Source organism: Ophidiomyces ophidiicola (genome assembly GCF_022830035.1).
Source record: "Ophidiomyces ophidiicola strain CBS 122913 chromosome Unknown scaffold_12, whole genome shotgun sequence".
Lineage (NCBI taxonomy): Eukaryota > Fungi > Ascomycota > Eurotiomycetes > Onygenales > Onygenaceae > Ophidiomyces > Ophidiomyces ophidiicola.
In genome coordinates, this window is record NW_026054652.1 from 399454 (window position 1) to 413523 (window position 14070).

Sequence of the window (14070 nt, forward strand, 5' to 3'; positions counted from 1 at the left end):
GGCGACTGGATATTCGTAATTTGCAAGGCCTCGGGTATTCCGTCTTTTTGATCCAACAGTTCTCTCGGGGGCAATCTAGAGCCCGATTCGGTCCATCCCATGCGCTCTGTGCGCTTTTTGGGGAGGCTAAGCTGAAGCTCTATGGCCTCGATACACTATGATCACGATGGATACCCATGCAACTGGCTTCAAAAAGTAGGGTGTTTGTAACACTCCTTATCCTCATACCTCCTCCATCCTTCATGTTATTTGGCCTTTAGTTTTTAACTAGGGGTGACTTTATTTTTCCATTGAGATCACACTGTATCTCTAAAGCCAGACTCCGGGCATGCCGTCGTCGGTTCCCAAAAACAGTACCAAGAGGTGTGTTGAAGAGAGAGAGAGAGAGAGAGTGTGTGTGTGTGTTATTCATTATTTTTCATAAACTCTTATGAGTCTTAGACTATGAAGAGCCACTCTCTCTAAACTGACTTAGTTATAGTATGTGTTATTCTTGATATCTGGACTTTCATCACTTCATTCTGTCGAAGTCTTAAACTGTAGTATGTTTAGAAGAGATTACAATGTCTTATTCAGCTTTTCATTAAATTCTTCTATTAGATCATGTCTTCTAAAGAAATTCTTTCATAATCCAGAGTGTAGCTGATATATCTAAACATAATAAGAATCAATAGAAACTCAATAACATGATGTGACAGTTAGCTGGCGGCCGAAACTGACATTCTTCGCCGCCGTTTTTCGACGCTTGGACTGGAGGGCGTGCATCCACCGGTTCGATTTTGCATCTTACCAAATTGAGTGTCATCAGTCGAGTGCTGACAGGCTTGGGATCCACTTCAGGTACGAGTTGTTGTTGTTGTTGTTATTCATTATTTTTCATAGGCTCTTATGGAGTCGTAGACTATGAAGAGCCACCATTCCTAGTCCTAAAAGCCAAGTTAATCCTAAATGATCTTCAGTTCGTTATGGACACGTCTCCAATCAAGCAGGAGGAAACTGATTCTGCTAGGTGGATTGTTGGCAAACATGGAGCCTCGCATGGAGTTTATATCACAGAGTCCGGTACGGTGGTCAAATATGGCCATCATGTCCAAGCTGAACGAGAGGCTCGAGCGATGAGCTTTGTCCGTAAGGCCTGTCCGCAGGTTCCTGTGCCAGAAGTGCTTGGCTGGTGGGAAGAAAGAGAAGGCGAAGACCGCGTAGGACATTTGGCAATGTCACTGATGCCTGGGGATATGCTCAGTAAAAGCTGGCCGACCATGGATCAAGTGCAGCGGGATAGTATTCTAAAGGATCTAGAGGAGATACTGCGTCAACTACGGACACTCCGTGCTCCATCAACAGCTGCGATCGGTCCTGTTGACGGTACGAGTCCTGCTGCCGATGTTCGAGGCAGCCATGCTGAATATGGCGGCCCTTTCAAGACTGAGTCTGACTTCAATGAATGGCTGGTCTCTCTAATACATCTGGACTCGACGCGGTTCTTCGGTTCATTCTACGTTGAAACAATCCGGAATAGTTTGATGAGTAACCACCAACTCCGATTTACGCATGGAGACCTCGGCATGCATAATATACTGGTTGAGAAGGGGCGGATTACAGCAATCATTGACTGGGAGTATTCGGGGTGGTATCCGGAGTACTGGGAATATGTGAAAATGATTCAGTTTTCGCGGGATACGGTCTTCCGGTGTTTTGGGAGAGGTTGCTGGAGGGATGAGGAGGGTAAGCGGGTGGTTTATGATTTGGAGTTTGTGGTCGATCAGATGCTGGATGGCCAGGCGAGGAATGGGCAGAGGGTTATCAAGCGTCCTCGATAGAAAGAAAGACAGTTTCAGGGGCGTTAGTGCCTTGTCGCAGGCTTAACTATCACGTCAAGGTGCGGGGCAGTCGATGCTCAAACATATCTGATGCTTTTTTCCTGAAATGAGTTACGTGCCCAACCTTTTTGAATTCTGATATTTCTCTAATTAAACATTCTGCAAAGCAAAAGAAAGGAACTATTTTGCAATTCGATGCACAAATCAAAGCATCTGCTGAGCGGCATCACAGGTTGCCAGGCTCATCAGGCACCCGTCCTCTGTTTAGTTAGTTTGCATCAAATCTTCAAGCAGCCTTGGCTTCTGCATTTGTGCCTCAACCAGTTAGATCTGATTAGTCTCTTGCCAAGAGGTTTTAACAATTATTTTTGGTGTTGAACATGAAAGGCGATTGCGGGAACTACTGTATCAGGCAACGGGAAAATCCAATGGCTACTCTCTTTCCCAAACAAGCTTCAGATTCAATAAATTAGGTATAGTGGAAACACTCATACAATTGCTACCAGGTCATAGGCACTGATCTGTCACCCATCCAACCGTCATCGTACTTTTTTTCCAGTTACTCATGATATAAGCCTTGAATCACTAATTTTCATTAGTGTACCCCCTAATCTCAGCTTTCTAATTGATGACGTGGAGGCAGAATGGCAGTTTCGTCATAAATTCAACTACATTCACGGAAGAATGTTGACCGGCTCTCTCAGCGATTGGGATCGGTTTTATAAACAGTGTTATGAGTTGAGTCTGCCATCTACTTGTCCTCCAGCACCTTTTAAAAGTGGATGGCTGAATAATGGACAACAATAGAAATTTAAGGCCTGGCGGATATGTCGAGATGCAGGATATTAACGTCCTTTTTGGCTGTGATGACGGCAGTGTGAGGCAGGGCTGCGCAATATCACGATGGACCAACCTTCTGATAAAAGCAGGGAATATGCTTAACCGCCCCATAGATGTTGCAAAGGATCATAAGGCCCGAATGGAAGCTGCTGGTTCTGTCGATGTCGAAATTATCTGCAAGTGGCCACAGAACCAGTGGCCAAGGGATAGAGAGATGAAAGAGATCGGCATCTGGACAATGGTTAACACTCAGCAAGGCATGCAGGCATTGCCGTTGGCCGCCCTTATAAAGGGTCTTGGCTGGACTCCTGAAGAGGTGGAGGCTCTGCTGATTGATTTGCGCAAAGATGTTCGAGATATTAGTATGCATATTTACTGGCCTATGTGACTTATTATAAGCGGTGTTTTCTGCCCTAAATAGCTGATCCGAACCTGCAATAGCTACTTCGTGTATGACCGTAAACCTGGGTAGGGAGAATAAAGGTAGCTGGCAACGAGTAAATTTTTTCGGAGAATTATATCAGCCAATAAGCTTGAAAATTCAAAGTATTCTATTGAAGAGGATAATTTTCATCAAATAAAATCTTGAAAGAAGTTAAAGAGTATTTGGCATTCGTTATTTTTGGGAGGGAGCAGAAGCACTATGTATTACATTGCGCATAAATCCCCTTGATTGAAAAAGACACAGACCTCGGCCCTTCCCAACCCCACAACACCAATGTACATGTCAAGGTTTAAACTCGTATCTACTCCTCAACGACAAAGGTCTGCAGACCCTTGGGGTCCTTCACATTAATAGCTTGGACGTAGGAATATAGCTTCTCTTTGGCACCCTCCTCGTCGTTTCGCTTACGGCTAATGCGGACGCGTAATCTGAATGGAACACCCTTGATACCGGCCTCCCAAACCTTCTTGTTAAGCTGGGGATCTAAGCGGACATCCTTTGTGCCCTATATAAAACAAGTCCGATTTCCCCGAACCAGGGAAAATGGGACACAACATGATTAGCCACAGGTCGAGGCCTACTTGTAAAGATATAGAAGCGGTGGTTGATGCAGACATACCATAGCACTTTCAGCAAAAGCACGGATCTCCTTGATGGCTCGTGGTGCTCTCTTCTTGAAGGAAACGCCATGGACCTATAATCCAAGCAAAAAGGAAGGGAAAGAAACAAATTAGTCTTCCGTCCGAATGCCCAATTTTGAAGAAGAGATATTTTCCATGACGCGCAAATATTCCGCGGGGCCTTAAAATGGACTTCATAAAACTAATTATTTTTCTTTTTATCTCCCACTTGCTCCCTTCTCAAAACAAACCTTCTAGTTATTCACTGTCGTGTATAACAGGAGTGATGGTATTATGAGAGGAGTAGACGGGCGCAATGTTAAACGGTTGAACGTTGGAGCATTGGTAAGTCTGTTCTCGGTCCATGTTCGACCCCAGCAGGCGCATAATCCATGGTGACATCTTCTCTTTCGAATTATTTATTGCAGGTGTTTTAACGTACTCTCCTGTGAAGATGGATGGTGTACTCGCGAGTAACAACATCGGCGATAGCGGAACGGCCGCCCTTCTTTCCGGCTTTGGCGCTCGACATTTTCTAGGAAAAACGATCTGTTAATTGAAGCAAAGTTCTGAATGGTAAGAGGAAGAGCTACTAACTGGTTCTTGTAGAGGTGCTGGCCGAATTCTCTGAATGTTGTCGGTTGCCGTCGATTCTCTCGAAAAGTCGAATTGTCGAATTGGAATACTGAAGGCTTTGTGGTGGGACTCGCTTATCGCTGACTAAGCAAATAGGTAACTATACGTTACCGGATTGTACGGAGTAAAATACACGGATGTGGAAGATTATTACTCCGTCATCCCCAAAAAGCCGACGGATTTCCCCGCGATATCATGAGTACCCGATGTTGAGCGTTTCCCGGTGGATTCTACTTAGCTTTGCTATTGATTCTCAGTTCCGAGCGAAGGATTCTGAGTGTAATTGCTTTCCTAATGCTACCCACATAGATTATAGGTTAACAGCTTCCGCCCGCCTGCTTCCCCGCATCCCCTTGCTATCGCCGTCGCCGAGCCCGAACGGTTTATATTTCATCGCTTTCCCGACGGATTCATTATTAATATTCACTCCTTTTAACTTACACGCATTCTTATAATGATGGCAACTCTTTTGAAGAAACCGCTCAAGCTTGCTTTGGTGCAATTAGCATCCGGTATGTATTTAAACAGGACCTATTTTCCAGGAACTAAGTTACTCACCCCCCACCCCCGCAGGTGCTGATAAGGCCGTTAACCTTGCCAATGCGCGATCAAAAGTCCTTGAAGCTTCCAAGGCAGGTGCTTCACTTATCCTATTGCCTGAGTGCTTCAATTCTCCTTATGGCACGCAGTTCTTCCCTAAGTATGCCGAAACGCTGCATCCATCCCCTCCCACAGCGGAACAGTCACCCTCATTTCATGCACTTTCATCCATTGCAGCGGAAGCAAAGGCCTATTTAGTAGGCGGTAGCATTCCAGAATTTGTCCCTGAGACCAAGAAATATTACAATACCTCGTTGGTATTCTCACCAACCGGCGCACTCATAGGAACCCACCGCAAAGTGCATCTTTTCGACATTGACATCCCAGGCAAAATAAAATTTACGGAGAGTGATATTCTTTCGGCGGGAAACAAAATTACCATCATTGAGTTGCCAGAGTATGGCAAAATCGGGTTGGCTATCTGCTACGATATTCGATTTCCGGAACCCGCCATGATAGCCGCAAGGAAAGGGTGCTTTCTCCTCGCATATCCTGCCGCCTTTAATCTTATTACTGGTCCAATGCACTGGGAACTTTTGTGTCGTGCGAGAGCAGTGGATAATGAGATTTATACTGCTTTATGTAGCCCTTCACGCGACATGAGTGCTACGTATCACGCCTGGGGACATAGCCTGATCGTAAACCCGAAGGGTGAAGTTCTTGTCGAAGCCGGGGAGTCGGAAGATATTGTATATGCGGATTTGGATCAAAATGTCCTTGATGACATGAGGAAGTCGATCCCGGTTTACAACCAACGAAGGTTCGACATCTATCCTGATGTCAGTAAAGGGGATGTAAAATTCGAGGAATAGAAATCTTTAATAATATGTGCTGGGGTTCTATACATACATACATACATAGATTATAGAAATGCCCTCGTCTGATTTTCATTCCTCCGTAGCCATCCTTGACAAACTTCCGGATGACAAATCAGTAACTAGCCTCGGCACTTTCTCACGCATCGTCAATTGACTACAACATGCTCCGTATGTGCATATCTGAAGTTGTCAGGCATCTGATCGCATCTTCCTATAACCTTCACTCTTCTACATGCTCTCCCCAAATGCTCAAAATGGCCCAATCTGATTATTCCCCAGATTGCCCCTTTTGTGCAGTGGCGTCTGCCCATCCCCCCTACACTCCGTCATCTCCTGTCAATGGGCTGTATGGAGTAAACGAGAGTCAATCAGAAACACATATAATTCTCTCTACAAGACATGTTCTTGCTTTCTTAGATATCATGCCGTTAACACAGGGGCACGTGCTTGTTATTCCCAGAAAGCATTTTAAAAATCTTGGGGCGGTTAATGTCAAGGTGGGGAAAGAAGTAAGTGGTGTTTGCACCTGATAGGCATAGCTAGCAATCAAGAGGAATCCAGTACCCAACGATCTCTTCTGCCGTAAATAACGAACTAATTTCCTTTAACGGCGATCATTAGCTTGGAAAGTGGCTACCAATCATTTCGAGAGTAGTTGTCAAGACTATATTAGGTACTGAGCCGGATGAGCGCGGCGAAGACCCAGCACATTGGAATGTGGTGCAAAATAATGGTTTGTGCCTAATTCTTCTGGTTTAGAAAGTTCATCTGTATAACTTCGAATAGGTCTCCGAGCCGCGCAAACGGTTCCCCACGCACATTTTCATATCATTCCTAGGCCACCGCTAGAGCGATCGCCTCAACCTGGCGCAAGTTGGGTAATGTTTGGTCGGGGCCAGCGTGATGAACTCGATGATGATGACGGCAGAAGACTGGCAAGTCAGCTAAGGGGCGCAATTGCCCAGGAGATCATCAGAGTTAAACAAGCAGAGGGTATTGATCTGGATACGGATTCTATTGAAGATGGGCCGGAGAGTCTTCGGTTGCTAAAGCTGTGAACATACTGCTTTCCAAGGTCGGATCGCTGTGTTTGTGGGACACATGTCAATGGTAAATACCTAATAAACATATTTAGAGAAATGTAATATGATATCACACGCTCACTAAGGCAGCCAATATATCCTAGGCGAATAAAATGGGTTATGTGCTGCTGTCAGCGTCTAGAGGGCACGGTTGCTGCACAGCACCGAAGTTATTGGTTTCTGTGGTAAACCCTTGGAAGTACTAGGAACCTGATTAGCATAGTACGTTTTGCATGTCTGCAGTGGTCAATACTCTTTTTCTGAACGAATTCAGATCATCAGCGGTGCTTCCTGTAGGCACATCCTTTCTAGGCTGCAGCACATGTGACAGGACCTCACTTCCGGGAACTCTACGGTAGGTGAGAAGGCGCCGAGACCCTACAGAATATTAGAAAAAATGGACGGCAATACACGGGTTTTTATATTCATACATTTATTGAATTTTTGAATACAAGAACTAACCAGTTCCATCTGTTGGTGCATAGGTATAGAAAGTTCAATATCCTCATCATTTGCAGTAGGCATCCAAAATGAAAGCCGACCGTTTGGGACAAGAGTACGAGCCGCAAAATCAAGGATATCATCAAGCATGGCATCAAAGCTATACGGTTTCTTTGGGTGAATATATGTGTCTAAACTAAAATTGATAAATATTCTGTTAGCACTTGGGATAGATCTGGGAAGTAATATCCTCACGTATATGTCGGCACACCGTCTGCAGTGTATACCGGGCCAACATTTCGCCCCTCCCGGGCGCCCAATACCTTTAAACCTTCTCGAATACCATATGGTGGGTCACATATAATCCCATCAAATATTGGTCTATTCCTAAACGGCGTATTGGTAAGATCAGAAGTAAAAGCATCTAGGTACTTTGAGTCTAATCCATATTGAACCATGTTTCTGACAAGACCAATAGGCTCATGCTTTTCCTTTTGGCCCTTAAAACTTCGGGCATCAATATCGGAGCCATATGTTGAGGCCCCAAAATGAGCAGCAGCGATGCAGAAGCTGCCAGTTCCAACAAAAGGATCGAAAAACACCTTTCCAGGAGCAGCGAGCGTAATATTAGCCGATATTAGACTGAGTTCAGCGTCCATGGATGTAGTACTGATATAATCTCTTTTCTTCAAATCATACTTGTCCATCACATTTCTACTGGCGTCCGTCAGCCATCGGCCAAAATAGAGCCTCGAAGGATTTGGCTGCGACGAGGAGCATTTTTTCTCTGGAGCCACAGCTACCTGGTCACAATAATGCTCAAAAATGACAAAAGTTTCGTCAGGATCATTCATGATAATGGGGCCTTGGAAGTCCATATACGAAAACGACTGAATTAGGGGAACCTTTGCCTTGGAGGATCGTTTTCCGGCATATGAGTCAAAATCGAATTTAAAAGAACATGTTTTGTAGTCGAGCCATTTTGACTTAGTACACCGTCGGATGTCCTCGTGCAACTCCTCATAGTTTTGCCCTCTACCCCATAGCTCATAGAGGGATTTCGTTAAAATGCTACGGGACACCAAGGCACGAGCCGCTTTCTCATCAAGCATCTTAACAACACAAAAAGGGGACTACAGTCAATATCAGCGCTATTTTTTACCAACTAATGCAATGAGAAGACCTAGTTACCCCTTCATCATACTCAATAATCTTGAGCTCCACTCCTTCAACAAGGGCAAGAGCTTCAATTTCTGGCCTTCGAAAGGTCTTATGAGCCTGCGCAAACCGTATTAAAAACTCCATATCATTGTCTTCTTCCTTTTCACTAAGTGACTTATTTCTTCAGAGAAGCACGCTGCCGACAATAGGCAAAAGAGTTTAAACTCACCGTCATGGTTGATAAGCGATTCTGATGCCAAGATCTGTCCATGGTTTTTCGGATAATAGAATTTCCCATCCCGACAGGATTTCTGTGTCCACCAAATCTTCTTGTCAACTCAACTCGTCTCCCGCTGGTAGCGAAACCAAAGACCATCTCTTGAAAAGCATGGCCATTACTATTGAACACTGGCAAGGTCACTTCAAGCCCAGAATTTAAAGAAAAAGCAGTCCAACACCGTATTCATGCGCTGACTCATCCATGTCTCGTAGGTGTCTGCCGATGACGTCATATGATCGACAGCTGATGTTATCCGGCTCAGGGACGAATCGAAAAGTTTGCGGTTGGAGATAAGGGTGAGCCTTAAAGATCGAAAAGTTACCATGTATACTTGATTTGGGCATAAAACAGGATGCTATTTCTCTTCTCGTTGATCAGGACCAGAAATATAAAACTGACTAATGGACCCAATTGAGCAGGCAGATGCCCGTGAAAACGATACGAGTAACAACAATGCCAGCAATGACAGTGCCCCATCTGCGGCCAGCGTTGGTCAACAATTCTACGTTACCCCTAGAGCACTATCGGGCCATCATACTCCACGGCGGCCGAGCATTCGGCTCATGCGCTTGCCAACGACGCAGAGGCTAGCCTTACACCCCGCAACGGCAGGTTCCGAAATTTGTCTCGATGCAGGCCAGGGAGCTGTGCAGACGGGCAGACGTCGAAGTAGGTCGGAGCCCCAAAGGAGGCCACTGAATTACTCGATCGAAGATGGTGCAGCGCGCTATTCTCCGATGTCGCCTGTATCTGAGGAGACGTCCCGCCAACCCTCTCATCCAGGTCCTCCAAGCGGGTTAGTAGAGTCAGCACAACCAGTAGCAGGTGTGATTTTACGGCCCATTGAAAACTCGCAAAATACGGGTCCTCCAAGGCAAGGGAGGATTGGAAGAATGAGTACAGGGGCTCGTTCGATGTTTGGGCTGAACCGGGTGGCCACCCATAGTGGCACTATTAATATGCCGTCGCTTCCTCAAGGAGAGTATGAAGCAGAGGTTGTGAACTTGCTGGATGTTGTCGGTATGCTTCTCCCCTTCAGCTTTGAGCACACAGAGTCTAAGCCTAATTATCGTCAGATCCCGAAATATCAACCATCACAACTCTCACCAACGTTCAAAATTCCCTTTTTATCCCTGATCTCGGCACCTGGATCAATCGCCGTCCCGCATACACTGTTACACCAGACCCCGGGCAGGGAAATGCAGAGATAGAAAACGGAAAGGCATTTGAGAAGCAGGAGCCTCTCAAAGATGGGGTTCGGCCAGCCGCCGAACGAACGGGCACTATGGATACAATCACATCACATCTTAGTGACTCACGATTTGCGGTGTTACCGGATGGTGTATCTCTAGATGGATGGGGCGCCGAAGACAAAAGAGCACTAAATGATCATGTTCGGCACATGTTGCACTCACGAAGATCCGCTTTCAAACGTGGCTTAAAAGGTTTTATCCAATACGTAAAGAAGCGTGAGTTTATTCTAACCTTACCAAGACGTAATCATAGCTGACTGTTATTTAGCTCTTGGTTTTTTGGTCACCTTATACGCTACTCTAATCACTCTTTTTGGGCTTGCTTGGGTCTTGTTTCTTATCGGTTAGTAGGTGCTTACTTTCACCGTTTCTCGTGCTAATATCTGGTAGGTTGGATCAATGTTGGTGGAAAACAACTATACGTCATTAACGTAATTGATTACGTTCTTGTCGCGCTATTTGCTATCGTAGGAGATGGCCTTGCTCCGTTTCGTGCTATCGATACGTATCATATGATTTATATCGCCCACTATTATCATTTAACCTATAAGCTCCGCCGTAAGCAACACCTACCGAAATTACGAAACAAGAATGATCTTCCAGAGCGACATGAAGGGAAAGTAAGTCAGGATGTTGATGTTGAGAGGACTGGAGATGCACCTAACGATGAGGATACTACTGAATTCTCTGTCCTTAGTATTAAGCAGCAAGAGAAATTAACCCATCATACTACCAAATTTGCGAAGTCGCATACCTTTTACAAACCGCATGAGACTACGACGCATTATGCTTTTCCACTACGGATTCTTATTGCTGTTGTTATCTTACTCGACTTTCACTCTCTCTTTCAGATTTCACTCGGTGCAGTAACATGGGGCATTCATTATACTCGTCGCCCGTTTGCGCTCACTACTGTCATTCTATGCTGCTCTCTCAGCTGCAACTTCGCTGCAGGATTGCTGATATGGATTGGGGACCGGCGAACCAGGAAAAAGGATGTAATAGAGAGAATGTTCAGGCAGGAGTTGACAGAGCAGGCAATTACAAAATTGAAGAAGGAAAAAAGCAAGAGGAAGGAATGCGAAGAGGAAGAAAAAGAGACAAAGAACAGAGATACTGAGAATACAGGAGAGCAAGTAAAAGGTTCCAAGGAGAAGGATATCTTCTTATGAGGGCGACAACCGTGCTCTTAGTCCTAGGCGATTGCTAGGGTCATGTACTAGGCAATCGAAAAGAGTCTTCAACATAAATCTTGGCTGTCTGATTTTATTGGGCTTGTCAGTTGCCAGGATAGCTATTTCAGTATGCCTCGCCCGGGTGATTGTGTGACAACGGGCTGTTTACTTTTGGACTAGCTCACAGCCATCGTTTGTGTCCACTATTAACATCTGATCAGTATCCGTTTTGAGCGAGCTTTACTCCGTATATAAGTACCCTACCCTAACCTAGGGATGCCTAAGTTAGCGGTTCTATCAACCCAGCCCACCGAAGTAATTGTTGCGGCCGTTGTATTTATATATTATGTTTGGGCAAATTTTGGGAAAGAGAACCTTATAGAGAGTATGGATACGGCTTTGAGGGAGGAAAGCGACTGGACTAACCTGACTGACAATTAAGGGGAATCCTGAGTTAAGGTATAGCTACTTATTAGCTTGTTGAATTTTGTTTGTTTAGAAAGAACTTTATGATGAGATGAGTGTGATATAAAACTTGACCAAAAATGATTCAACCAATTGTAAACTTCAATCAGGATCTATTATTGTATACGTATTTCTGGAAAGGGCAAGAAAGATAGCCGCAGTGGCTCCATCTCGTTAGAATGGTCAATTTAATTATACGGAGTACATTGAACTCTCTATTAAATTAGAGCTTAGTATTAAACCTCAATTGCAGAATTTACAGAGATTTAGTATCTACAATTTATTAATCTGGAATAAGGTCAATATATCATTTTAAGTGGCAACATATTAGAGGGAAGGCTGTAAACAAAGTAATGTTTACAGAGTTTAAAAACATCATCACCTGGAAATTCCTTAAGTTTACGAGCTCTTAAAGAAATGTCTTTTAGGAGAGTTACTTTGGAGTGAAATTTAGGCGTGTCTGGAAATTGGCAACTGACATACGTGGAGGATATACAAGTGAGATAAAAATTACACACACACTATTAATTTATTCAAAACCAAGTATTTAAGAGGATAGAAGAACACTAGCAGGCAGCATGTTTAGTTTTCATGCACTGGATTCTGTAAAGTTACATGGCACCCCTCTAAAAAACGCCTTACGAATATTATACTACGCAAATCTATCCAACAATGGGGTATGACGATTCCAAACTCCTGAACACAGGATAGCTCAAAGTGAAGACAAGGGCACTAGGTGCTGAGGGCCGTTATTATGTATCGGGACTCAAAGCCTTCTTGGGAATGAACTTCGATTTTCTGATTAGAAGGAATCATTTCATGTTTCAGATCCCACCCAGCACGTCGACAAAGTTCTGTTACTACAACATCGCAATCACCGAGCATGTCTATGTCAAAATCTATGTGCGATACCGGCTAACATAATTAGTAAAGAATACAAAATACTGGGCCTATGAATTACAGCCACTTACTGTGCGAGATATGAAGAGCTGAGGAATGGTTGGCATGAGGCCTGGAACTTCGGAAACTGGTGCTACTTTCAAAGATGTCCCAATGACAATGACGAGATCCGCCAAATCACGATCATGACCTAGGAGGCGATTCCTGAACGCGTCTGGGAGGTCTTCTCCAAAAAAAGTAATATCAGGCTAGGAGAAGTCAGTAAAGAGCGCACTGTTACTTAAGGCACGACCATACCTTCATGATGCCAGGAGCATTATAGTCTTCGCCTTCTGAGTCATCGTCTGTATGCCATTTTCTAGATTTTTTATGTGATTCAATCGAGCTGTGTTTTCTTTTTTTACATTGAGTTTTCATGACAAGCCTCTTCTTGCATTGTTTGCAGTTAGGGACAAGCCCTTCACGAATTTTATGGAAGATGGCTTCCCCATTGACTTGGGTTTTGCATTTAAGGCAGGTAGCAGTGGCAAAAGAACCATGACACTGAATTAATTTGGATGGGAGAATTCCCGCATTACTTTCGACATTGTCAATATTTTGAGTGAAGTTAGTCAGCAGCTTTCCCTTATCTTGAAGGAGTTTAATAAAAGCATGTGTGGGTGAGAATCTCTTCTCTGTTGGTAAAATATCTTTGGCGAAAGAATAAAAGATGGTTGGGTCTTCGAGGAAAAGGTTAATATCAAATACTTCCTGCGGGTCACCGAGCCCGAGATGCTCTAGTTTTGAATACAGCCCAATGTCCTTTGATCTGAAATCAGGGATACCAAGGCTTGTTGATATCTAAAGACTCATAATTAGTACATATGTCTTCCTATTTAGAATATCTGTGAAGTTGGTCAACGTACGCCGGCACCAGTCAAAACAATAATGTTTTTTGATCGCTTCAGCAATTCCACGGCATCATCTATGGTATTGTATTGCGAGAGCTTCAGACGCTTGGAATATTCGCGTTTGATTCCCAAACACAGAGGCTCGATAAAGGCGTTATCAGGTAAATCTTCTAGGAACGGCGGGGGGAAAACTCCAAAGGCAGTGCACAGCTTCTTCGCTGAAATTTTCTTGCGTACGATCGTCTCCCCTAAAAACTGTGTTATGCCAAGTTCGTGTAAGCGTTTGCGAAAAGCTCGCGCTTCTTCCAGTGTTACTGCATTTGGAATGACTGGGTATCGGCGGTAAAGTTAGTAATGATACTGGGACGACAAAAGGGGCAATGACACGCACCTCCATCACGAAGCTGTTCGTCGGAAATGGACTGCAAGGCTTCTTCGTAGATAGATTCGGTCTCCCATTCATCGCCAGATGCTTCTGAAATACTTGAACAGTTCGAGGGTGGTACTTCTGGTGGGGGAGTCGATCCGTCTCTGGCCTCACTGGTGACGCGAGATCGAATGAGAACGGAATCAAGAGTCTCTGTCTTGCGCGCTGCCGCATCATCTGCTAGCTGTGGCGTGACATCCATATTGAATGGCCAGGG

General features: G+C 44.5%; 8 protein-coding genes across 8 annotated transcripts; 5 read left to right on the forward strand and 3 right to left on the reverse strand.

Annotated features, from left to right (window-relative positions):
* Window positions 1-965: 965 nt before the first annotated feature.
* LOZ57_003584 (uncharacterized protein) lies at window positions 966-1820 on the forward strand (the record flags this gene model as incomplete). Its single annotated transcript, XM_049252632.1, has 1 exon — window positions 966-1820. One exon carries the CDS (start codon window positions 966-968, stop codon window positions 1818-1820), a length of 855 nt encoding a protein of 284 aa, XP_049108473.1.
* Window positions 1821-2613: 793 nt separating this feature from the next.
* LOZ57_003585 (uncharacterized protein) lies at window positions 2614-3048 on the forward strand (the record flags this gene model as incomplete). The annotated part of the gene is made up of 1 exon (XM_049252633.1): window positions 2614-3048. The coding sequence occupies one exon, from the start codon at window positions 2614-2616 to the stop codon at window positions 3046-3048; it is 435 nt and encodes a 144-aa protein (XP_049108474.1).
* A 358-nt stretch (window positions 3049-3406) lies between these two features.
* RPL31B (60S ribosomal protein L31B) lies at window positions 3407-4257 on the reverse strand (the record flags this gene model as incomplete). The annotated part of the gene is made up of 3 exons (XM_049252634.1): window positions 3407-3610; window positions 3725-3799; window positions 4168-4257. 3 exons carry the CDS (start codon window positions 4255-4257, stop codon window positions 3407-3409), a joined length of 369 nt encoding a protein of 122 aa, XP_049108475.1.
* Window positions 4258-4818: 561 nt separating this feature from the next.
* Window positions 4819-5773, forward strand: NIT3 (Omega-amidase nit3; the record flags this gene model as incomplete). Its single annotated transcript, XM_049252635.1, has 2 exons — window positions 4819-4873; window positions 4935-5773. The coding sequence occupies 2 exons, from the start codon at window positions 4819-4821 to the stop codon at window positions 5771-5773; spliced, it is 894 nt and encodes a 297-aa protein (XP_049108476.1).
* A 428-nt stretch (window positions 5774-6201) lies between these two features.
* LOZ57_003588 (uncharacterized protein) lies at window positions 6202-6837 on the forward strand (the record flags this gene model as incomplete). Its single annotated transcript, XM_049252636.1, has 3 exons — window positions 6202-6288; window positions 6401-6512; window positions 6566-6837. The coding sequence occupies 3 exons, from the start codon at window positions 6202-6204 to the stop codon at window positions 6835-6837; spliced, it is 471 nt and encodes a 156-aa protein (XP_049108477.1).
* A 142-nt stretch (window positions 6838-6979) lies between these two features.
* On the reverse strand, window positions 6980-8698 carry LOZ57_003589 (uncharacterized protein; the record flags this gene model as incomplete). The annotated part of the gene is made up of 6 exons (XM_049252637.1): window positions 6980-7063; window positions 7115-7239; window positions 7293-7498; window positions 7558-8435; window positions 8494-8637; window positions 8693-8698. 6 exons carry the CDS (start codon window positions 8696-8698, stop codon window positions 6980-6982), a joined length of 1443 nt encoding a protein of 480 aa, XP_049108478.1.
* A 782-nt stretch (window positions 8699-9480) lies between these two features.
* On the forward strand, window positions 9481-11168 carry LOZ57_003590 (uncharacterized protein; the record flags this gene model as incomplete). Its single annotated transcript, XM_049252638.1, has 4 exons — window positions 9481-9763; window positions 9820-10212; window positions 10265-10339; window positions 10387-11168. The coding sequence occupies 4 exons, from the start codon at window positions 9481-9483 to the stop codon at window positions 11166-11168; spliced, it is 1533 nt and encodes a 510-aa protein (XP_049108479.1).
* Window positions 11169-12368: 1200 nt separating this feature from the next.
* SIR2 (NAD-dependent histone deacetylase sir2) lies at window positions 12369-14055 on the reverse strand (the record flags this gene model as incomplete). Its single annotated transcript, XM_049252639.1, has 5 exons — window positions 12369-12551; window positions 12608-12784; window positions 12834-13376; window positions 13442-13755; window positions 13818-14055. 5 exons carry the CDS (start codon window positions 14053-14055, stop codon window positions 12369-12371), a joined length of 1455 nt encoding a protein of 484 aa, XP_049108480.1.
* Between the last annotated feature and the right edge of the window lie 15 nt (window positions 14056-14070).